This window comes from Bombus pyrosoma, linkage group LG14 (assembly GCF_014825855.1).
Source record: "Bombus pyrosoma isolate SC7728 linkage group LG14, ASM1482585v1, whole genome shotgun sequence".
Lineage (NCBI taxonomy): Eukaryota > Metazoa > Arthropoda > Insecta > Hymenoptera > Apidae > Bombus > Bombus pyrosoma.
In genome coordinates this window covers 7260963-7286278 of record NC_057783.1, presented here as the reverse complement: position 1 = coordinate 7286278, position 25316 = coordinate 7260963, and the positions used below count along the sequence as shown (strand labels likewise).

Below are 25316 nucleotides of genomic sequence, written 5' to 3'. Positions count from 1 at the left end.
GGAAAATTTGATATGTTTCACTGGAGTTATTAGGGGGAAATTCTGAAAGATTCGCGCGGTATTTTGCAAAACTCGAGGGACTATCGTTGTTGTTAAAAATAAATAATAGTATATTTTGATAAGCAGCTTTTAGGAAAATATTCCGTTGAGAATTTCTTTGGCGCAAACTTTGAGCTTCGACCTATTAATATTACGAGTAAATGATAAGTAATAAAATTTGAGAAACGATAGGAATTTTTTAAAGAGAAACTTTGTCGAGAACTTCTTGCGGAACTTTGGAGAACTCGAAAAATTACTTTTAATAGATAGAATAATTATAATTATAATTAGATTTAATAGATAGAGCCAATAGATAGAATACAATATTTATTACATGTAAGAATAATTGATGTTAGTATTTAATGAAATTATTCTTTATTTGTACATTTTATCCTGAAATACCCGTCGCTAAAAGTAGCTAAATTCGACGTAACGTTAACAAGAAAAATTACAGCCTTTTATTATGAGCAAAGAAGAGTTCAATTATGAGAACTCAAAAAGACATTTCGTTATAAATTTACCAATGTAGATATAACGTTTAAATTTAATGTGTGAATAACGTTTCGTCCTTTGGAAGAATGAAAATAAAAAACCTAACCCCAATTATGCCATATAATTCGCTGCATGTTTATTAGGAACATATTAGATATCGATTATTGTAATCGATGGATCTGTTCAGTTCTTCGTCCGCATTCATTCGACGCTACCAAGAGATTTAGCCTGTAAGAAACGCGATCCTCCGGGGTATAACCAGGCCAAAATATACAGGAACAGAGAATGGGATTTTAATCAGGACGATATACACGAAAGAGAAGGTAAACTGCCCGACGTTATTAATTCCTTGAGAAAGATCGAGCCATTTGGTGATTGACGTCGCGTGACGTTCGACCACGCCGTCGCTTATGTAATTTCGCGGCGAATCCTCCAGGGTTGCGAGCAGGATAATAACTATACGGAAGCCAAGGACGAGATTCGGTAGAATCCGAAGAATCGCGAAAAAAATTGGCCGAATTTTTCTTTCGAATATTCCTTGATAATTTTCGGGATAAAATACATCTTTCAATAATAATTCTTAACAATCGGCAAATTTTCATAGAAAATATCAGTTGCAGAGGCTCGTTTACTATTTGGATCAAGGATATCGATCAGGAAACGTAAAGAAAATTCGCGACAAAACCACACGATTCAGAGATTTCGATGTTCAAACCTTCTGGTTAGAAATAATAATGTAAATTAATATAAGAAACTGAAAAGGTATTAGCTTTAGGATAATAAGTTACACAAAAAACAATTCTACATACAAGTTTATGGTGTGCAAGCGTATGGTGTGCATCGATACACCGTATATTTCTCACATACTTATTCCTGGCTTCCCATTATTACTTAAAACAATCACACGCTTAGCAAATCAACGACGTGAAATTTTTGCGAAAAATAGAATCTTTGTGGAAAAATAACGTTATGAAAATTATTTGCACGTATGCACCTCTATTTAAATAATCAGATGCTTCCCGGGTAAAAATCAGCGCATTACGCAGCCATTTCACGGACCACGTCGTGTGTCCGCTACTCTGCGTACAACCTTACGACCGTGCATTGAGAATCGCCTGTTCGTACACGCCCTTATTTCCAAATACACACGTCTGTTACCTTCGTTGAAACGATTATCCGAAAATTACTCGAATCTACCTACCGTGCGTTGCTGGAAAGCAGATTTCCTTTCGATATCGTTCCTTCGCGCGTTTCGTTCGGCCAATACGCCTCCTTACGTTTACGACTGTGTCGAGTCTATACGAAATAACCAATCGTATAAAACATACACCCCTCCCTCAAATTTGCGCGCCACTATTTTTACGCCAGTCTCTCTCTTACGTGCTAAATTACAACACAATTTACGCGGTGGTCTTTACGCGCGGTTTTTAGTTCACGTGAGCAGAAAATACATTTCGCTAGAAGTTTTCAAAGTAACAAGTGCATACAATAGCTCATTCGGCCATGTTAAAACGCGTCGGTGCTGTATGAGATAAAGACAAGAGCACATTACGTTGCGGCAGTCATCGTATGTGTACATATTTTTCTCTTTCCTACTGACAGCCTTTATTCATTCAAATTTTCATTGAAAACGAGTCCACGTGGAACGATTAGTCCGCGTAAATTGAGGAACGGGTGTACGCCGAGACTACGCGTAATAACACGCTAGTCCTCTTTCCAGCAACCCACACCTTTACACTCATACCTGTACGCACCGGCTCACGAAAATACTTCACGCGACGTAACAGGTGTTGAAATAGTTTCGTGAGTACCTGTACCTCTACAAATATCCCTTGTCAGACTCAAGTAACTACGCAAATACCTAACAATGCACGGTCCGCAACGAGAAACCATAAAGAAATTAGTATTGGATACCTGTTCGGTCGTAAGGAGCGGCTCTCCTCGGCGCGGTTTGTCCCTTAACAGGGTGGAACTGGTGCTGTTGGTGTAAGGGTGGCGTCTGGGCGGGTTGTAACTGCATATGATACTGCTGAGATGTGGAATAGTGGGCGGATGCGTTCGCCGTGGATGCCGCCAACGATTGTTGCTGATACTGGCCTGGCGTCTGATACTGATTAAGATGATTAGAATGATGATAGTGAGGATGGGAATGCGTGTGTGGCTGACCCGTAGCTGGACTGTGAGGGTGTGAATGAGAATGCGGGTGAGAGTACGGGCCACACCAGGTGTAATATTGCTGCCAGGAAGCGGCGGCATCCACGCTCGCCATCCCATCGCCTTCTTCGCTTCCCATTCGGACCACGGCCAACGATCTCTCCTCGATGCCAGTTTAAAACACTCCGATCATCTATCTCTCTTTCCACTCGCACGATTTTTCACTAAATACACGCGTTCTCCCTTTTCTCTGTTGCTTTTTCGTTTACGCAGTTCGACAAACTCTCAATTCCCCGTTGGATTCTTCAGAACTGTCTATCGATAGTTCGTAGACGGTTCGTCCTCGAGGAGACCGTCTTCTCTGGTTTATGTTCACACTTGCAGATACACTATGAAATTTTTATGTGTTCGGTATTTGCAGCTTGAGGAGGACACTGAAATTTGTTGAGGATACCGAGGCGATGGTATTCCTGTGTTTTATGGGAGAATTATTAACCATGTAACGGAGCACAACGGGTCAATGTATGGGGAAAGGTGCATAGTATCAAAAGCTAGTTCTCGTTCCTACCAGTAAACGAGTGATTAATACAAACAAATAATACGGTTCTGCGTAACATATTTTGAAAGCACGTTGTTTGCTTAATTTTCGCCGACGTTCTGAGACATTAACGCTCGTCGACGTTCAGTGCGTAGACAGTTATTTATCAGAGCTGACTTGTTGTTTCTCAGTTTCTCTAATTAAAATGATATACTATCTCTTCTTAGTAATGTATCGGGCAACGATATTCGTTGCGCTACGAATCACAATATTTTTATTCTTGCGAATTATCAGCCAGTGTTATAAAACTACCATACTACTATAGAAAAGACTTCCCTATTCATCATCGTTGCATCTATTCCATTTACACTGTAAATCTCTTCCTGTTCATTTGAATTTAATCAAATCTAAAATTCAATAAAAAAAAATAAAATAAACTTATCGTTAGGGCGGTACCGCACAGTCCTTATATTTTCCCTGCTAGAAATGTTTGTCAAATCCGCGAAGGAGACGCGGAATCTAACGACGAATTTTGACGAAAATTACACAGCTCGGCTGCAGGATATTACGTCGATTTTAATCGAAGGAACGACGCACGAGACGCAATGTCGAGAAACGAGCACGGCATGCGAGTCGCCAAGGACCCGCGCATAAACCTTCGGCAAAGGATCGAGAAACAATACCTCTAGCCAATGTTAATACATCGTGATATCCCCTGCCCACGCCAGTTTCACCAGACTATAAATTTTTCATGCCGACCGGGCGTCCTGATCTCATCAAAATTCAACGCAAACCTCGTTAAACCTTTCACGATCGAACGAAACAAAAAAGAAAAGGAAATTAATCTCGAATTAAACTGGAATTACTCTATTTATTCAACGACAAACTAAATGTCACTGAAGAAAGAACGATCGTTCGAAGTCGACACACTTTTCTATTTAAGAAATTCCATTCTTTGTCCGCATAAATTTCACGATTAAAATCCACCGTCCAGAACGACGATTATCTCGTTAAACTTTTGGGAAAAAAGAAACGGACCTCGAATCACAGTATCTCGTGAAAACGTCTGAAGCAAGATAGTCGCACGAGGAATCAAAGGTAAATCGCGCAAGTCCAAGGTAACAACGAAACCAGCTCGATTTAAGAAACCAAATTGGCTCTTGTCTCACACCGCGCGTCCGCACATATATCTGCGACGTACACATATGCGTATAGTATACGAACGTATCGAGTATATAACCTCGCGTATATAACGTAAATTTATATGGCCATAAGTATACGTACGCGTACACCGCTCATAATTATTCAAACATCGATAGAACTATTTCTTGAACGATTTGAGACTCGAAGTACGTACAGTTTCTAGAACGGTCGATAAAATCGAAACTAAAATTTCTATTCAATATCAAATCGTAGTGTTAAATACAGAGAATAAAGAATAAAGAATCGTATAATTACGACTATTACAACTGTACAACGACAAGTGTTACAGTAATAACGGCGTTATTAATCAACAAAGATCCTTACTATACTCTTATAGCAGAAACCAATTAAAAATAGCATACAAGTTATATAGCGTAGTTCGAATAATTATAACCAACAGTAATACACTCGAATGTAACGTATATATAACCATATAATACACACGGACAATAGTGTGTGTATGTATATATATATATATATATATATATATGTATATGTATATATGTGTATACATTCACGTATATATATATATATATGTATATATATGTATATGTATATATATATATATTTTATATTCAACGTCCCCTTTCTTACGTTCCTTATAGCAACGAACGTACGAAAACGAAAACGAGAAGAAAGAACTAAAAGAAAGAACGGCAATGCAGGACTAGCTTTCGTGTCGATAGAAGTTTCACCAAAAATTGACGCGAATAATAATCGACGAGGAAGGATGGACGCGCGCGTAGAGCCCGAAGAGGCTCGAGGATGACTGAGAGGAACAGGTTCCTCTCCTCCGCCTCGAGCAAAAGAGGGTTGAAAGCACGAGGCACGGCGAGTGAGCGGAGCTCGACGCCAGGGGGATGTGCTCCGGTCCACGTGCACCAGGAGGCACGTTCCACGGTCACGTGTATGCTTTACGCACCACCCCACCTCGTCCCTCCTAGCCGGAGTTACCAGTGTCTCTGTGTTCCACTTATTTATTATTTCTGCCACCGTATGAATTTCGAACGTACGGAACGATGATACTCGTTCGAAGATTAAACGGGCGACGAGTTTGTTAACGTAAGACCAGATGATAGTGTGCGATAATTAGACCGCGGATTTTTCAACTGTGGCTAGATCGTGTTGGAATATTCAAGTTCTACGTAGGGAACACGTCATATTATGTAAGATGTATGTGGCAAATAATGTAAAATATATAGTGTGCGATATAAATATGATGTATATGTATAAATATAAATATAACACTAACGTAAGATATAAAATACACAATTATATTTATGTTTGCGAAATATGAAACACGTTTCCGCGCACCTACATTTAGTTATCGCAATTTCAGTTGCAATAGATAACAATAGCTTTTTCAAGGTTTTCCATAGTAAACTCGAATCGTTTCTCTGGGAGAAGTAATTTACGCTTTACGTTAGAAAATTGGAATGTACATTAAATTAAAACACAAATCAGAGAATCTGGCAGGAAATGGTGGCTAAAAAAATGTTAAACGAATTGTTGAAATTCTTGAGGTTATTTCGCAGATATTTTTACTCGTCACAGTGACGTTCTCTTTTTGTGTACAAAGAAATACTGTAGATTGTGCGCTAATAATTAACACTTACGTGGCGTTAAGCTAGCGTCACCGTTCACCACAGTGTTAACGTGTCCGCAAGTATCGTTTCGTACGCAAACTCATTTCGTAGTTGCGACACTAAAAATCGGATTCGCATTCTCAAACAAACACGCGTACGAAACGAATTTCCTCAGCTTCTTCCCTCTATTCTATTTCCATACAAAGACGCAATAACGACACACGAGCCATGCAAAAGTCATATCGATCAACTCCGACAAAAACATATACATGGGAAAGCACAGGTAAGGCGATCGCGTCACAAACATTGTGTTTCCAAAGGCAAGTCGAACGGTTTAGCTTCCGAAAGGTTACGTAACGAACGAAATAGAATTTCTATAGAATGGAGAACACGTAGGAATTTCGAGGAAACAAACCGCACAGTTTGGTTGATCGGCGTGTCGAATCGCCGCGTTATTCGACTATTCCTCGCGGAGACAAACGCGAAACTGTAGAGCGATTAAAAGGTAGATCGGATGGAAAGCCCGTTTTCTATTACGGTGGCTGTATCAACGAGGGGAAAAGGAAATTTGGAAGTCAATATTTTTGGTTGCTTGTTAAGGATACATGAGTTGATTCAGGTTTCTGGGGATTTAATTAGCGGGTCACGCGGAGAACTCTCGGCGGATGAATAATGCGATTCGGGATAGTAATCATCGACTAATTGATACTACAGGTGGAGGAGGTAACGACGATACGATCGTAATGGAGTTCGATCCGATTGTTGTAGAGCAGATGGCGGATACTTGTGACTTGCACGATCAAACCCAATTTCGGAGAAAATGGAAGAAGACGAAAGAAAATAGACGATTGGTTGTCCGAGGGATTGATGGAGAGTGGTGTTTAAAGAGATCGAGGAGGATCGTAGATTTCGGATAGGATTGGGTCAAGTGAGGTTGAGCACTGAGAATGTTAATTACGTTACGTGTAATGGCATGTTGTCTTCCGCATGTTACGTCTGTCCACGTCAATGCAAACGAAGAGTTATCAATAATTAGCAAAGGCGGTGTAAAACAATCTGCGCTGTAACTCCGAATATAAACCAAAGATTCGTAGTGTCAGATTATAATTACTTTAATTTCTCACACCTCGAGTTGTCTCTTTTTAAAACAATCGATAGTTATAATTTTGTAGGAAGGAAACGGCGCTTTGTAATGATCTCGCGTTAAATTTTATATATTTCAATATTAACAAATAAATTAGCAAACGTGTCAGTCTGCTTTCTAAATCCAGCTCGATAATGCTGGGCCGATTAATATAAAACGTTTCCCAAGCGTGTTTATTGGAGTCTAGAAAATTTCTAAAACAGTCGAAACCAGACTCGTCCGAAGGTTTCTCACGCAGCTTCGCACGGCTGATGCAAATTATTGTGCCACGTATCAATTTAGTGCGTCATAGCGGCAATTACGCGTAGGTCGCAAGTCAGTGGTGCTGATCGTAATCTCTTTTCGCTATACATTGTACGTATGCCGGATTGTTTATTCTTCGTAAATATCACTGAAACGAGCGGCGTTTTGTTATTTACTTTCCAGTCGCTTACATGGAAACGGCATACCAAGGCGTGCATCCACCGTCCATCTCCTTTCTCTTTTTGTAAAACCATAAATCACATATATATGTGAAAAAAAAATGTTTCAGCAACCTACCATTACGTAAACAACGTTGTCTATCTTTTCTAGCAAAGAATAAATTTCTGCAACTTTTACATTTCCTACAAAATTGTGGTTAGTGGTGATATAAAATTATATAGAACGAATTTTTCCAACTTTTACATTTCCCGTGATACTGTGATTAAATGCGATACAAAATGATAACAAATGAGAACTGAATCTTTTCAATTTCCAAATTTCCTATACAACCGTGACTAAGTATGATTTAAATGGTATAGAATGAGATAAAATGAAGGATAAATGTTTTTCAAATTTTAAATTGCCTGTAAGATTCTGATACAAGAACGATACAAAAATTTCGCCGTTCTTTATCGTTCTTCTTTCTGTAATTACTCTACAAATGTGTAATTAAGAATTTTCGCAATATCCCGAGGCAAGAACGAGCCTAAATTCCTCAATTTGCAAATCAGCGAATGTTCCTAATTTCCCAGCACAGAACCCGATTCTTTAAAGCCAGTTCGCAGCAAAACCTCCGGCACTTGTGTCCGATCTATCAAAGTCGATTACAATTAATTAATACAAAGTATACTATTCACTTGCAATAAATCGAAAGAATCGTAACAATAAACATCGTAAACAATATATACCATAAACTTATAAACATAAATTGCCTATCTGAAAAGGTGGAAATCTACAGGTGACAAGGTACAGTACGTACGATGAAAGAAAAAAAAAATCAAGGGAACTTGAGAAACAAAAACAGTAGAGAGAAGCAAGAAAAATGAGGAGAAAAGTGGGAAGAGGAAAGTTTCGAAGACGGGAAGTGAGGACGTACGCAGACAGGATAAGGAGTACGTTGACCTGAATTGACCTGACCTGCGACAACCCAACGTGTTCGACGGCTAAACTGTCGTATATCAAAGTAATCTCATGCGCGGATCATTGAGGAGAGACTCGGTCCCCGATGTGTATGTATGCGGCCACAAAAGAACACTCTGACGGGACACGTTACGAGGCGATCGCTGCCTTTTTCTACACTAATGCCCACACTTAATGTACCACCTCGTTTGCCCTTATTAATCTTACATGGAGCATTAATAAAACATCGTTGCCTCGCAGCACAGTTATTTCGCCATAAATCATTGCTCTATGCGCTACAGATGCTTCTTCCAGTTATCTTCTTCTTATTATGTTTTGATATATTTGCCGACTTTTGGGACAAATTGTGTTTAAGATGCTGCGGGATTTGAATGAAACGTTACGTAAATAAAAGTTATCAATATTTTTTTTACTCGGACCGTAAATCACGTAAACAGGTGAAGAAAGAAACGTTTCAGCAACCTGTCATTGTGCAACAACATTGTCTATCTCTTCTAGCGAATAGTAAATTATTCCTCGATCTTCTAATTTCCTATAAAATTCCACTTCAGCTTTTTCACAGAGTATATCGTTAATACGAATATTGTGTAAATATAAATTTGTTATAAATATTCTTGTAATATTTTCAAAATAGAGGGAGTTTAGAAAATATGATTTAAAATATATACCTTTATGCTTCTTGTCTGAGAGAAATTAATTTCAGTTGGGAACTGAATTATATCTGTGTGGCTTGGTGCAACAAGTGCCGATTTCATATTCTTGCGAAGATGAGTTAAGCACGGTATTGACTTCGTAAACAACTGTATATTTTATATTTAAAAAACAACTTTCTCAAGTTCTACATAGAAACGACTGTAATGGCATTTTATTGTTACATAAAACAAATAAATAAATAAATCTTCCGCAAGAAATACCAAAGTCAACGCGAAAGACACAAATAACATAAGCTTCAACTCTGCCTCTTTATATCAGAAAAGAAATTCAAAACGGCAGACACTTCTGTAACAGAAATTACTTCTTGCAGCAAGTCCACAGATGTGTATTTCTCCATTGTAGGTTCAACAAATATTCCAACAAAGCTTCGTCAGTCGTACATCTGATTATTGATAGGTGATAAATGTCGCTTCGTCCAAACAGATCTTAACAGGCCTAATAAAATACGAGGAAGAAAAGAAAATAAAATCCGCGAATCTCGATAAACGAGATATTTCCTTAAAAAAAAAAAGGGATTCTTGCGGCCGATTTAGGCGGAAGTGGCGGTCCATCGGTGAAAGGTTACAGCAGCTAACGCAATTTATATTTCAATCGACCTATAGAGAAGCTTTTATCTGTCCAACGCCAGACTAGGAATACGCTTCACCCATCTACCCCATCTACTCGCATCTCGACTTGGAAAGGAAACGACAGACAGAGACGGATATCGAAAGACAGACAGAAAGAGAGAGACAAACAAACAAGGGTCGGAACAAAAAATAAATATAGAGAAGGAAAGAAACAAAACGAAAGCCAGCTCTCTTCGTACGTGGATGAACGTGGCCCACAGAGAAACGATCTCACTGAACCGGGCTAGACATTGCTTTCGGTTTAAATATGGTGGCTGGTCGAGCGGAAAATACACGGGGGATGCACGGGACGTTCATCAGTGTCTCTGACTTGCCTGCGATTGACTGGCCAAATCGTACGAGGATGTTCAACGATAATAATCCTTCGGCTGGTCGTGCTACGCAGTTTATGCACGGGACGATGATCAACTTCGACAACCTTTCTCCGCCTTGTCGGAACAATTACGTCCATGACCGGTGTGATTTAAGAGGAGAGGGCCGATTAATTAGCCAGACGCCCTTTCATTTTCTTCACAATGCGAAATAGGAGAGTCAGTCGGTATCGAGTGTGGGCAGACGTGGACTGGATTGTGGCGATTTATATGCTTTGCCATTTTTATCGCGTATGTTGGACTCTTCTTTAGATACGTTGTTTTGTTAAGGAATACGATAATCCTGCAAACCCAAAAGGATAGCGTGAATCTAACATTTTTTCTTGTCTACAAATATTTGGTAAAAGACACAGATTTTTTATAGCGAACTCTTAACTCTATGCGCATGTTTCTTTTATTTGTATTCTGCTTTAGAAATGTCGCAAAGAATTGTTATAGAATTACTAATAATTAAAAGAATTGCATTTATTATTTTCTCAGAAACATGACATACAACATACGTTTCTATCATTTTGCCCAATCACTGTATCAGCTTCGTTCTTATTGTACCTTCTATCGAATAGCGAACAATCCTGTTCGTCAAACGAATCACAACTGTTATACACAGAAGCATCGCGTTTCAAGTTTCCAGTAGAATTAAAATATAGGATGTAGATGTACACGGTCGCTAAATTTTGATGTTTCATGTATCTTGAACGTTTTTGAAGGAAAACGTAGATTTTAAATCTCGAGTAGCTATAGCAGGTAATACGTCGTAACGATAAATAAATAAAATGCATAGCGAAGAATATCGTGAAGATACGATATTCTTGTAAATTTAACCGGACAACTAGCCTGTGTACATCGTTTTGTATTTAATAGGAACGGTTCTTTTTCTCACCGGTGAAAGACACGGTAACTCGGCATAGAGTCTCGACCTTATTCGCCACCCTGGCGCTGGTTACGTAACACAGCACTCACTTCGAAGTCGACTAATAAGCAAGGTAGGCTCCGTTTGTACACGCTTTGCATTTAATACTTCCTCCACCCCGTGAAGCCACCACCCTTCGACACGATTTCCATCGAGCGAAGCCGTTCACGTGGCGGGACACGTGAGTCCGACACGTGGGAGTCCCCAGTCAACGATATCGAACCATCCTCTACTCGAGATATTTCCGAGTAGCTGGAGTACAAAGGGCCAGCTTTATTTTATACGCGTAATTACTACATCTTTCGTATTTTCACCCGATTAATGGAGATACACCATCCATTCTTTTTCGGCTTTATCTATTTCTGTTTATCTTATTTATTTCTATTGTGTTCTATTTCTCGTCCGCCTTTTCGATTCACGAGCATTCACAGACCTACGTAATTTTATTAGAACTATTATGTGTACGTTTTTGAATTAAGGTTTTTTTTCGTTTCAGCTGTATCGTAACCCTTTCATTGTGGAGCGAAGCGTACCTCAATCGTTGAGATTCATAATCGTTACGACGATACCTGAATTATTATGTATCTTCTATTTTTAAGTTTACCACGAGGGGAGTACGTATTAATCTGGTAAATAATCGTATTGTACCATACAGATTTAGCGACATAAGTTAAATAATGTCACAGCGATACACTATTGCACGGACTCGCATTCGTGCCAATTTAAATCATCACACTCTGTGCTGATCATCGTCCTATGTATACATGTATCGCATGTAGATCGCACATACGCAGATTAGAATAATAAAAAAAGTATTATATACCAATATAAAACAAGATTTTTAAAATTTTTCGACGCAGTTATCGTAGCATACTATCGTTTTAATCTACAGCGAAGGGATTAATAGCATTCCTTTTTAGAGAAAATTTAATCGCGTTGTATTTTTTGTTGTAAATTTGAAACTACGAATTTCATGCGCATTCTTCTTTTCACGAATATAGTGCGTTCTATTCTATTTGGTGAATACGTTGCACCATATTCCCACGTTACCTACACGTCGATAAAACGGCACCAAAGATCAAAAGCCAAAGAACGTACTAAAAGTTCACTGGGCACCCGGTTGCCTCGTAATTTTCTCATTTTTCTGAATCTACGTAGAAAGACTCGGTGTGCCGGACGTGCCGGCAACGAAGGTCGGTCTCCGGACGTGACATCACTGGCAATCAGTTTTTCAGACACGTGAGAAAACAATTGTTCCTTACAATGCCGTAATAAAATGGTACACTACCGAGATCAATTTAATTGAGCTTCTTCGTGCGTGCCAGACTCGCGATTACTCTGATACCGCATACAACGCTCTATATTAGAAAAAATATTACCATCCAATCCCTTACACACTTTCGTCGCCAAACAACAAGATTCATGCTTCTTCTTCTTCTTCTTCTTCTCGTTCTTACATTTATAATTGACTTCTCTGGCTTAGTTCGCTCGTTTCATTAACTGGCATAGATTCTATAAATGCTGCGCGTTCATCCCGTGCACCATGGTATTTAACAGGAATGGAAAAATGCCTTGTGAATGCCGCAAGGACGTCGGATGCGTGTTACAATGCTACCTAATGCACGTGATACTTTCCCACGTGATTAGTCACGGTCCTACCGTGAACAAAAAAAAAAAAAGAAAAAATGACAGGACAAGGTAAAAATATGTTGCGAAATTTTGCGAAATCTGTGTGACTACGAAGCTTAGGGCAACGTTGAAGTTCAGGGTGATGGATACCACGTGATTTGCTTCGAGGAATGACTTTTCACTAACGTACAATTTCTATGTCATTTTTTATCGGTAAGGGCGACCCAAATTTCTTATAATAAATATTCTGACATGATTAAGATGATTGTGACGCGTCTCTTATAAAACAGTACATATATATATATCGAATGTTGTCTATATAAATGTTGGATATTAGAAAGAAAATATCTTCAAAATATTAGATATACAGATTAGATACTAATCATTAGTATATTGTAATTTGAATTCATGAAGCTCAGTAGCTAAGCTAAAAGCCACATAGTGGTGTTATGTGGTATGTGTGAATAGGTCTATAAATTCTTACAAGCTTGTTTGAAGTTTACAAGTTCATCTTGCAATTGGCGATAAAGAAACTTTAGGCTTCTTAGAGTCCCTTGAATATTCAGACCTGACACGGAAACCTTCAAAGTTAACATTACTACATAGGAATTTTGAAACTCAAGCCTAAAGAAAGAACTGGAAAATGAAACGAAATAAAGGATCAAACGAAGTGGAAAACAGGTACATCGACAATTTCCTGCTTCCCTTTTCAGTAACCACTATGTTCAGTGATATTGTCGGTGATATAACATTTGATAAGACCGTAAAGATGCCACAACTCTTGCGCAATCTGTGTGTATTCCATTCAATTCTACTTCATAAACACGGAACTCCACAACCTCTATGGAATCGTTACAAAACTTGGCAAAGATAAAAGTCCTTTAAAAAGTTCCACGTTCTAGAAAAAGCTTCGATCTATGATGCAATTTTATATTTACAGTTTCCATCGTAAGGATTGAAATGTACAACAAAAATTGCAACATTAACAAACAAAGGCCAACTTCCCTTAAAATTTAAAAAATCTCTGATGATTCGATCTATGAATTTTATCCTTGATTATATTTATCTTCGATTCAGTCGCGTCACAATTAAAATATAAAGTACAGACTTCTGAACGTTGAGAGTTAAGATGCAAATCAAAGATTAGAAAACGAGTCCAATATGCCCAAAAACTCATGTAGTATCGTTAATACCTGAGAAACATATTAGCACAGAAACGTTTCGCTGTTTATCTGTCGTATGTATCTGACAGTGGATGATTCAACGTGTTTAGAGAACCTTTTATCAAAGAGTTAATACCGTAACGAAAAATTCTGGAGACCACGGCCTTGCGTATCGCAAACGTGGCCGCTGCAATGCGTTATGGCGACGCCGTTAATATTGCGTAAACGTTAGGCATCTCATTCAATCGAGTTTTCTAAGTGTTACATCTGAGTCAGCCTTTCACGGTGATTTATTGCCGACAAGCTTTTGCAAATATCAGAGAATACCCGGCTTATCAGCTTGTTCTTATGACGTATAATAAAACACGACATAAAATCTATTTTTCTCTATCCAGCTATCTTCTTCAAACATAGCAGCAATTGGTAAATTCGCAGTTCAGTATCTTTAGAAAAGTTCCTATATTACTTCAGGTACTCCATAAGAACTAACGAGCGAACAACTCCTGAAACATATTTCTTTCAGTACAGATTCTTGAACTCATTGTAGAATTGGATACTGTACTATACTATAAAAGCTAATATTTATCTGGAACTTTGATTCAGATATACGAAGATGAAAACGAAGAGATGAAAAAATATTAAATAGATTTGGAAGGATTCATATTTGAAAAGAATTATCATCAATGATATTGATGTAACAATATGAAGAAATAATTTAAAAAAGCAATCAACGAACACAATCGATAAATTAGTCCCATCTGGGATTGGAACAGACTGTGTTAGATAATTAAATACAAGATAAAACTTCTTAAGAAATAAATAGAAACATCCAGACCAGACGTGTTTTTCTATTGAAAGACGATAGTTAATATCGCTAATATAATACATACTTTTGCTGCCACACGAACATGAAACTTCCGCATCAATCACCTTTTAAAATGATAATTGATATTCCTAGTCTAATACTTTTAAGCTACTTTATGTTTTAACAATTTCAAACTGTTTAACCAAAGGAAAGTAAAGTCGTGCAAAACAAAGAAAGAGAGACAGAGTATTAAGAAGGAGATTTCTCGTTTCGTGATGCTTAAAGGCCAGCAGGCGGACGATCTTACGCGTATACCTCCAACCAAACGAATCGTGAAGCTGCGCGCCTTTCGCTTCCGGTTCACCGATCTCTCCACATTCGTTAGGCAGCGTTCTCTGTTCTCGACATTTATGTGACCACTTTCGCTCGGTCCGGTGTGTGTTTCGACTCGCTACGCGCTGCCGTGTTGCACCGTTTCGAATTCATCTCTACGATTAATAACGACCGTACTCTGTATATTCCTTTTACTCCTGATCCCGTAACTCATAAAAAGATTATATGATTCTAGAACGAAAGAAGAAGGTCACATATCAATTACTTCAGCTTCGTTTGAAGAAACGTTCATCTTTATGTATTATGTTTTTATCGTATTATGTTATTAGAAAGACGGAGTAGGAAATGGAAATAAAAAAGAATGGAGAATTGATTGAAAGAAGATTACACTCGTTATACTACTTTGTAAAGTATCATCGTATTAGATTTTACTCGCTTTACCTGTTTGTTTCTAATGTCTGAAGTCTAACCTTAAAAAATTCCATAAACAATTTGAGGAAGTATGTTCCAAGTATTTGCTATTAGATATTTTATTATTGGTTGTTTCGTGACGTCATTCAATATGGCAACCATATTACGAAAATCCTAGGAATTGGTCCCAATACTGAAGATATCTTAAATATATATAATATTCATTAAAGCTAATGCAGCAATTCCTGTAATCAAGCCTGGGCAATTTAGAATCATTTGGACAATCAGTTTATGCAGGAACTCGCGTTAGCCAGCTAACAATAAACAACTCGTATGCGGATCTCGCACGGATGAATGCATCGTGTCCGGTGCATGTCCTTGTACATTCACGAAGCTCTTCGTTTCGCGATATTTCACGAAAATGTCCATATACGAGAGAGAAATCATTCGTTTGTCAATCGACTTCGTATTTTGTGGCATATACTCGACTACTATTTATGATATCGCAAATTCGCTTTAAATGACTATTTTAGTAGACGCCATTAAAATGTAAAGTAAAGAAGATAAAATTTAAAGATTTCACTTACAGAAGATGTTTCCGGAGAAAGTTTCGCGTCTCCGTCATCCCTGATGTCATCTCGGCTTCATATTCAGCTTCTAAACTCACTTTTCATAATAATAACCACATATTACATTATAAAATTACGCAACTGTAACGCGGTCACTGACCAATTTGAAAATTCCAGTCCAACATGGCTGCCCGATTGTTGGACTTTTTAGTATATATATAGAGCGCGCTACGTATGATCGATAGATATGATTCGTATCGATAATTCAGTTTTCGAGATATGAATAGAAATAAACTGCAAATGTTCGTACGTCTAAAATATGAAAACAAGATGTGTAAAATATAAAAATATTATGTATATAAACATATGTAAACATATGTAAACATATACTACCAGACAATACCGAACTATGCATAAGTATATTGATTTTATTGGTGTATATATAATATATATTTAGTATAATGGCGTCGTTTAACAGATTTGCTTCTTAAAATTTCATCAATTTGTGACGTAATCTTGAAATTGCATATCGGACGAAACAAAGCTCTCTCCAAATCTCATTTCGTTACCAATTATATATATATATATAAACAAACAAAGCCAGATTTATACGGAAATCTGCAATTTCTAGTCGAGAAAAAGTTTAGAAGAAAACAGAAAAACACCAAAGAATAAAAGAATATAAGATTTCCTTTCTAATTACCTATGAACCTCGTTTTAAAGGTTGATGGAAGTCAATAAATATTTATACACGCCTGTCCCTTGAACAGAGAGCGAACTACAGAATAATTTACTAATAAAGTAAGTCTTGATTTTTTTTCTTGATTGCCGTGTGTACCGATGCATGGCAGGTTCCGGATGGCGCCACGAAATTCCATAAACCCGAGCCAGATGCCAGTAGAGTCTAACTCTGTGCGTGCTGCTCTCTACAGGAGATCCAACCAACGTTGTAAGAAGATTCTTCTTATCACTATTTATTACATTTCATGCACGACACTTCTTTTTAAATGTTGCGTATTAGATTTAACAGATAATTCTAATGTCAACCGATATATCGCAGTCGAGAGGAGAAAATACACCAAAGGTCTTTACAACTTAAAATACACGTTCATCTATCCATTGCCAATGATTTAATAGCGAATAGATATTGAATTATTTATCTAAACACTGTATTATTAGAAAGGAAATGTAGCAAAACTATACTCCTAAGTTACTAAAAAGCGTTGAGTAAAGATAAAGTTAATTTAAATTCTACTTCCAGAATTCGAATAAAAATCATTTAATCAAATTCCAGATGATTGCACACGTTTCATAGGTTACAACAGGTGTGTATACCGCAGAGGATGGCGTAACTAAGAATTTCCAATTACATATGTATCAATCACAGTGACCTATGAAAATCAGACCAGTTTGCACATCTATAAAGTACTTGTTCCTGTGAAATCGAAATTTCTGTCATTTTCTAACAAAGCTGCCATTTAAGTTTCGCAGAATTATACAAAATCCCGGATCTACTAACAAAATAATTAAACAATTCTAGTAAAATTGCAATTTCTTATTACAGACGAATTCTATTTATTTAACGCGACGGGTAGCGTCGAAGGATGGGACTTTCGTCATTTTTTAGTAAGAGTATCATTCCAGTTCCGCATAAATACACAAAGTCCCGAATCTACTAACAAAATAATTAAACAATTCTAGCAGAAGGAAAAGTTGCAATTTCCTATTACAGACGAATTTTATTTATTTAACGCGACGGGTAGCGTTGAAAAATGGGATTTTTTTGCCTTTTTCCTTTTTTAGCAAAGTTGCCATCTTAGAAATGGAATTTCACGTGGACACTACTAGATACTATTTCGTTCGGTTCTTCGCCACGTCTCGGCGATAATTCGAACGGCAATTTTTTAAGCACTCCTCTAATTGTACTCTCAATTTGCAAGTCAAACAGCCGGAAGAGTACTATATTTACGAAGGCATGAGAAAACAGCTTCGATGACGTCACTGTTTAAAGGTCTATCGTACTCTTCTGGCGCTATTCGGTACTGTTTTATTTCTGCTTAGGTAGATCAGGAGAGAAAGAAAGAAAAAGAGACGGAGGACCACCGGTCCGAGAGGAGAACCGGCAGATATGCAAACATCGAAAAGAAATAGATCGAGATCGCTTCATTTTTCTCGCTGGATCGCCGCCAATTATAAAAGCACGCGTATACGCATGTCCGATTCGTTGGATATCGAGTGGAAAATATGGAGAAGGCGCGATTGTCCCTTGGAAACGCGGTTGTTTAATATTCAACCGAGTGAAATTTGTGATCAATGGATTGTCAAACAAAATGTCAGCGCTGAAAAATTATATGCAATCGTATCTTTTATCGTAAATTATGTTTTTTCGAGAGTATCGTAAATGTTACTTGGTAGCCTGATCAGAATCATTCTCGTCCAATGTTGAAGAGAAAAAAACATTCAGTGAGAAATTATTAGTTATAATCTATCGATTATTAATAGCCACGGGAAATAATTATAGGTATTAATTGCAGGAAATTTTTCAGTAAATATTAATACATAGGTAGCTTTTATATTGTGTGAATATCTAAATTGAATGTCAAAGTATTTTGTCTAGATTAAATCGTCTTCGCCGATCCATAGCAGCAAATGCTACAATGGCAGCGCAAAAATCTCCAAAAATCGAGGCCCAGGTCGTAGAAGCAATCCGTAGGCTACAGGCCATTCAAGGATCAACTCCACAGGAAATCAGTAATTACATTGCTCAAGAATATAATATTCCTGGCTCTGAGATTAGGCGTCACGTTCAACTTGCCCTCAGGCGTGGCGTGACTTATGGTATTCTCCAGCGTTTGAAGGGGTAAATGCAAGAAAATAGGATTAATTTCTACAAGCAGCCTTCCTGCATCAGTAGCTGCACTGCATTTTTAAAACGATTCACAAACTAGAATCTATTATCTTAATCTAGGATTTTACAAAAAATTGAATTGTAGTAAATGATAGCAGTTTGAAAAGGAACGCAATCATTTTACCAAAAAGATCAGTTCTAAAAGCAGCCCAAATGTAACTACATAATATAATGTAACAAAAAGAGAAGAATTTAAATAGCGTTACGAAATGAAAAAAAAAAGAACTCAAGACTACATTATCATATTACTATGAATTACTATAGAATATTACTTCAAAGTTTGAAGGAAATCGAATTGCAAATAACCAGGCCAGAAAACGTACGTATCAAAGTTTTGAGATAAAATCTGCTCGACCTTCGGCTCAATAAACCACACGAACAAAATATTCTAAAACATGAAACCTTAAGAATGTTAGAAATTAGAAATGGAAAATTCTATTTCCTGAAACTTCCAGAGTAACGTACCCCGTTAGAAATAAATTTCTTATGTGACAGATCAGATGCTACGTGTATCTAAATACATTACAACAGTCTCCTTGTTTTCAGCGGATGCTACACGTACAATCAAGACTACATGTACAATCAATGCATGAACAGCGGCGACGCCACTGCTGTCGACATTCGTTGCGCACGAAAAAGACGATCTAGCCGGAGAAGAAGAAGCTCGAGGAGACGCGGTAGAAGGAGGTACAAGAGTCGTGAATCTCGACGTAGATCCCGTAGAAGGAAATCGCGAGGAAGACGAAGAAAATCGTCGAGGAGACGAAGGCGGAGGGAAGAATTTCCAAAGGAAATCGACGCGCTAAAGATGACCACCGTGACCAAACAATCGTCGAAAAGCAGCAACCTCTTACCGAAGGATGGTCCACGAAGCAATCATTCTACCATCTCTGCAAACTCCGAAGAGAAGCAAGAGTAACCATCCAAACGGATATCCTTCGCTTTTACGATCGACTCGAGAAGCAAAGATTGACTCAAGAACAAGAATACAGATGCAAGTGAAATGCACACGCTATTTGCCTGAATCCATTCGAATGCATTTCCCTTTTTAAACACTTTTTTTATTCGAATATTTTTCTTGCTTTATGGATAGATAGATATATACGTAGGATATGCCACGATGAGAAAAAGTATCGGCACAGATCAGCCTTTCTTGGAAAATCTTGTGTAAATTTGTAAGGAACACGATTTTTCACCTGGCCTGTTTCGTAGAACGTAAGTTGCAAGGATCGGAAACAATCGAACAGAACTTGCTTACAGATGCCGCTGTAAATGCCAAAGTTGAAAAAATTTTGTTTTTTTTTTTTATTGGAAAATGTTTTACGTAGCAATGAGAGTACCGTAGTAGTAGAATTGCAGCGCGATTTCCCTCTCTAAATAGTTATTAATAATGTTAGAAGATGATGTCACAACGTCGTTTCTACAGAGAAAAATGTAGGTGCGAATAAACATTAGTTAGTTGTCTCTTGGCTTTTATCTATGCCATCTATCTAAGTAAATGGAACATTGAATTTTCTTTATGACTAGCAGCTGGCACATACAGGCTTTCCTACAGATACACTTTTCTTCTTCGTGAATTTGAACTAGATTTGCGTAATGCTTCTTTCCCTCTTGAAAAACTTGTTTCTTTTTTTCTTTCTTTCTTTTTTTTTTTTTTTGCCACTTACAGCGTTTTCTACAAGCACTCTTCAAATATGAGACACCGATTTTAGTTCTCAACAAATGATTTATGCCAGTCCGAGTGATTGAATCCGACGAATATCGTGTATGATTCATAAAATCAACGAACCGAATTTAATTTAAACGAGATATATACAAGTAATATTCTATTTAGGTAGCCAGATTTAATAAAAGCTTCCTCTGAATTGGTATTTAGCGAAAAATCTCTTGTAAGTAATAACTATGATTATCTTCTTATGAGAAATCGAAATATCTGCCCGTATCTATTCCAAAACGATTCTACGATCGATCGGTTTTACAATAATAGAGATCTTATGTTTTACCACAGACAATCCCATATATATATCTTTTCTTATCTATTTTTTATTGTACGTCTGCTTAATGGCAATAAATGATGATATATTTCAATTTCACGTTTGAAAACAACGGCTTACGAAGAATCGTGTGTTTTACAGTCTGGTATAGCATTTTGTGCGAATCTGGTTTATCATCATTGTAATCACGTTTATAATTCTCTTTGGAAATTTCCATAACGCTCATAATGTAATCTTTGAATGTAACCTTTGCTAACGTCAGATTTTCTTTTGCAGTTTCCTCGGGGCACTCGGAATTTACATATTAAGGAAAAACAAAGAGGACGAGATTGAAAGAAATTCTAAGAAGACCGACCACCAGTCATCGATATACATACGTTTTGATAAATGTTTTATTTTATCGTTATTCTACCTTTCCTCTTTTCTAATCTGTTGTATTTGTATCTGTGCTTTTACTGTTTTAGAATAATTCTTTTTCTAAAAATCTATTTCTGCCGCGAGTAACATGTAACAGATTCTGAACACTTTAGTGATCACAATACATTGGAAATATTTGAAAAATCGTGCACTGTCCCGGAAATACCGAATCACAGGCGAATCTTCAATTTCCAAAAATCACGTTATGTCATCTAAACATACGATATGCCGGCTAAAAATAAACGTACGAAATACTCACACGAGAAGAACGTCATAAGGACGTCATTGGAAAGAACAAAACATTATCAGGGCCTTCTCGCATAATAATTTTCCAACCGGTAACATCGATATTAGTCTTAATGACAGACAATTTTTTGCGCCGATTTCTACGTCAAATAGAACAATTACGTAAATAAATTGTCATCCTTAAAATTTACTTCCAAAACTTTCTGTTAACAAAGTAACGCAAGATACTAATTATTTATTTATACTAATTATTTGTGACTCTAATTTCCCTAACACTATCGATTCAATCGTACAAGAGGGTCCAGGTAATAATTTCATTCTTCTCTTCACATGTTCTCGTTATTGAAATGTATGAATTTTAGTATGGAAAATGGCGGAAAAACGAGCTGCGTTAAAAGCAGTGGCCGTTTCTCAGCAATGACGGCCCTGTCCACGGCCTTGTTGGCTAATGATAGTCTTGCTAATGATGCGTTCGCACACGCACACGTGGAGTCGTGACGCGTGACTATTTCACCCAGCAGCTCTATGGCTAGGCATCGTTCAGCCCAGAAACGCTTTGACAATAAATCTATACACAATATCCTGTGCGACGATTAAATAATGCCGATCAAACTGCAAACATCAGGCACAGCCTTATTTACGTTGGAGAGAGTTCAAACGCGCGAGTCGTTTGCTTCGACGTTAAACGTTTTCTGCTATTTAACATTATATTTATTACGATGTTTTATGCTAATGATATTAACAGCGAAAAGTTATTTGAATTGCAGATCCTTGTATCCTATGCGAACAGTTAAAGGTGAAAAGTGAAAATTTCCGCGTTCTATAACGCGCGAATTTCCTACGTTCGAACGGAACGAACACGAGAAACGTTGCTCATTCATTCGTTGGGAAATTAAATCGAGCGCGTGGATCCGCTGGCCAACAAGTTAAGTACCTTTTGTTCGATCTCGTGAAACGTTCACGGTATGAAATTTAATTGCCAGTAAATCACGAACCAGTTGATAGTCATTTCTACCGAGTAACGGTTTTAAACTTTCGATTACGTTATATCCACCAGCAAGTGTATCTGTCTGGTTCGAAACGAACGACGGTGTTCTTTAACTCCTTTGTTTATTTAGAAACTATTTAGAGCATGCTATTGCACTGAGTAACTTGCAAAGATCATAAAAAATTCTTCCGAGACTGATCGAAAGACGGATAAACAAGGAAGGCCAATTAAGCCTTAATTAGTTTCTACAGCCAAGAAATGGGGCATCTTTCAGTTGGACGTAAGGTCACTTACAGAGTTACCAAAGTCTTCTGAGATATTTAGACGGCTTATTATTTCCTAATCTTGCTCCAACTATCTCTTAATTATCCGAAACTGGCTACCACTCTGCCAAATGAAGAAGTTACTTCAGTCTTCATAAAATTCCAATTATGTTATACTTACAGATTGCGAAATATTTGTTATCTCAAACGAACGAGAATATTCAGCGGATTTTTATGTGATCGCTGCGAGCAACTTTCAAGTAACCGTGAGAATGAAAAAAAGAAGCACGGACAGATGGATTTACTTGCATTTTTTGCCAAGCGATCGAACGACGGATGAACATAAATTTTACTATCTGCTAGAGGTCTGTCGCGAGCAACAAAAAACGAATAATCATACATACACCGATAACAATATCTCGAATGAAATCGTCAGTCGCATAATTACTCGAGAAGGCAGCCGAGATAAGGCAGCTTGTTAAGAAACGTAACGAGCAGGTAACGCTAGACCAGCACACGCTATTGTGAGACGAACCGTGATTTACGATCGTGTTAGAGCATTTGGATAACTCGCAGGGAAACACGATGCTATCTCCTTCGTAGTCGATCCCTTTGTTTCGATATACAACGATATGCAACGATATACAGAATGGTTCCGTACGTGGATCGGTATTTCATTTAACCCCTTCAGTTCTAAATACCTTCATATGTACAGCACTGCCGATAATTATTCAAACGATACAGGTTCTATGTTATTTTCACGGTAGAACTGGATTTATACTGCAGGCCGTAAAAATTAGGCGTTCGTTACGTTTACTAAAAAACTCTAATAAAATCAGCGTTGCTGAGTATTTCGCATTGCAAGGCAACGCGATACAAGTGAAATAAAAACTTTACGAGAAAATAATTGAGAAATGAAAGCAGCGAGAAGCAATCAAGCTTCGCTAAACATCATCGGTAGCCAGCGAGTGTTTACGTATTTATGAGAAACTTAAAAACACTGCGATCCATAAAATGCATATAACATACGGCAATATAGAAAATATCCAGTATGTCCAGTACACGTCGTAATTTTTAATAGACGAAACGAATTACTACGTACGTTCCGTTGCTTTAGCTCTTGTCATAAAAATATGAAATTGCGTAAGAATCCATAGTCTAATCGTCAAGTGTCTCCAATACAATTAGTATCTATTTATGACCGGCGATGTATCTGAACTCAATCGGAGCGTAAATAGTTTACGCGATTATAACATTGCTCGTATAGCAATAAGAATTCGAGTTTCACCATTACTTATGGTTTTTCATTCATATAACAGGTATATCAATTTCATTCACATCGAGATAAGTTGAATGAATGGGCAACGGTTCATTTAATGGACGTTAAACAAAATTTCGTTTCTAATTCCTAAGTAAACAGAGTTCAAGTAAATGGTGTTCTATCGCGCTTCGTTTCTACAGTAGCAGATAAGTAAGAGGGACAAATAGATCATGCAACTACATAGAGTTCGTATAGTAATAGGAATCCATTGATTTCCCTCGTTACCTACAGTTTTTCATTCATATAATAGGCGTTCACGTTGAGATAAACAGAGTGAATGGGCAGGTAACGATTTTCATCCATATAATAGGCGTTCACATTGAGATAACCGGTGTGAATAGGTAACAGGTAACGATTTTCATCCATATAATAGGCATTCGCATCGAGATGGAGTGAATGGACAGCGGTTCATTTAGTAGACGCCGAATGATATTTCCTTCTAATAAACAGAGCTTAGGTAAACGATTTTCCACTTGTTGAAGTAATTGCTTCAAGAAAAGCTCTACGTTTTTTGGAGATCGCTGTTACGAAGAGAATAGAATTTAGTGAAACAAAAAGATTCAAGGTAAGGAGAGGTCCATATTATTGTGCCCTTGAATATAAATTTTGTTTTGGATTACAAAGTCTAGAAACAAAAGAGCTATAAGTAGATTTCTATTGCTGTTTCTTGTAGCCTTCGGTTAGAGCTACACACCAAGGTTAACTTTTTGGTAATGTTCTTTGCTATAAATATATGAACGTGCTACCTATCATAGCTCTTCTTCTATTGTATCGTAACACTGTAAGTGTGAGGATCTGGATCAGCGTATACTATACCTGTACTTATACTTATACCTATATTTATTTCAATATATTTTTCTATTAAAAATTCATCCACTCGTTCCTCTATCAGTCAACCTCGACACTACTGCTCTTCGCTTCTGCTATAAAAGATAATTGAGAAGGTAAGTAAAACATGTATGGGATAAGGTTTCATTGGCAATGTTAACGTGTGAGATTTTTCAATGGAACATTATTATATATAGAAGTTGTAAAGGTAGAAATTCCAGGTGTGTTAAATTTAAATTATTCAAGAAATAGTCCGCGGACTACTGGCGTTTGAATAA

At 37.4% G+C, this 25316-nt stretch overlaps 2 protein-coding genes and 2 long non-coding RNA genes across 9 annotated transcripts in view; 1 reads left to right on the top strand and 3 right to left on the bottom strand.

Moving 5' to 3' along the window:
• Positions 1 to 3380, bottom strand: part of LOC122574775 (thyrotroph embryonic factor-like) — a 100728-nt gene extending 97348 nt beyond the window's left edge. Inside the window, exon 1 of one of the 6 annotated variants that reach the window (XM_043742769.1) lies at positions 2446 to 3380. In XM_043742769.1, coding sequence (XP_043598704.1) covers positions 2446 to 2824 — 379 coding nt within the window. In that variant the 5' untranslated portion in view covers positions 2825 to 3380. The remainder of the gene's footprint in view (positions 1 to 2445) is intronic. The other 5 variants (XM_043742770.1, XM_043742771.1, XM_043742772.1 and 2 more) reach the window with 5 other exon arrangements.
• Positions 3381 to 4566: 1186 nt separating this feature from the next.
• On the bottom strand, positions 4567 to 8923 carry LOC122574781. The gene is made up of 3 exons (XR_006319190.1): positions 5021 to 8923; positions 4751 to 4756; positions 4567 to 4585 (listed from the first exon to the last, which is right to left on the bottom strand). It is a non-coding gene; the product is annotated as an uncharacterized LOC122574781 (long non-coding RNA).
• Positions 8924 to 15079: 6156 nt separating this feature from the next.
• Positions 15080 to 16333, bottom strand: LOC122574780. Its single transcript, XR_006319189.1, has 3 exons — positions 16092 to 16333; positions 15535 to 15707; positions 15080 to 15324 (listed from the first exon to the last, which is right to left on the bottom strand). It is a non-coding gene; the product is annotated as an uncharacterized LOC122574780 (long non-coding RNA).
• Positions 16334 to 16512: 179 nt separating this feature from the next.
• Positions 16513 to 20783, top strand: LOC122574776. Its single transcript, XM_043742778.1, has 2 exons — positions 16513 to 18933; positions 19528 to 20783. Exons 1-2 carry the CDS (start codon positions 18731 to 18733, stop codon positions 19898 to 19900), a joined length of 576 nt encoding a protein of 191 aa, XP_043598713.1. The 5' UTR covers positions 16513 to 18730; the 3' UTR covers positions 19901 to 20783.
• The last annotated feature ends 4533 nt before the right edge of the window (positions 20784 to 25316 follow it).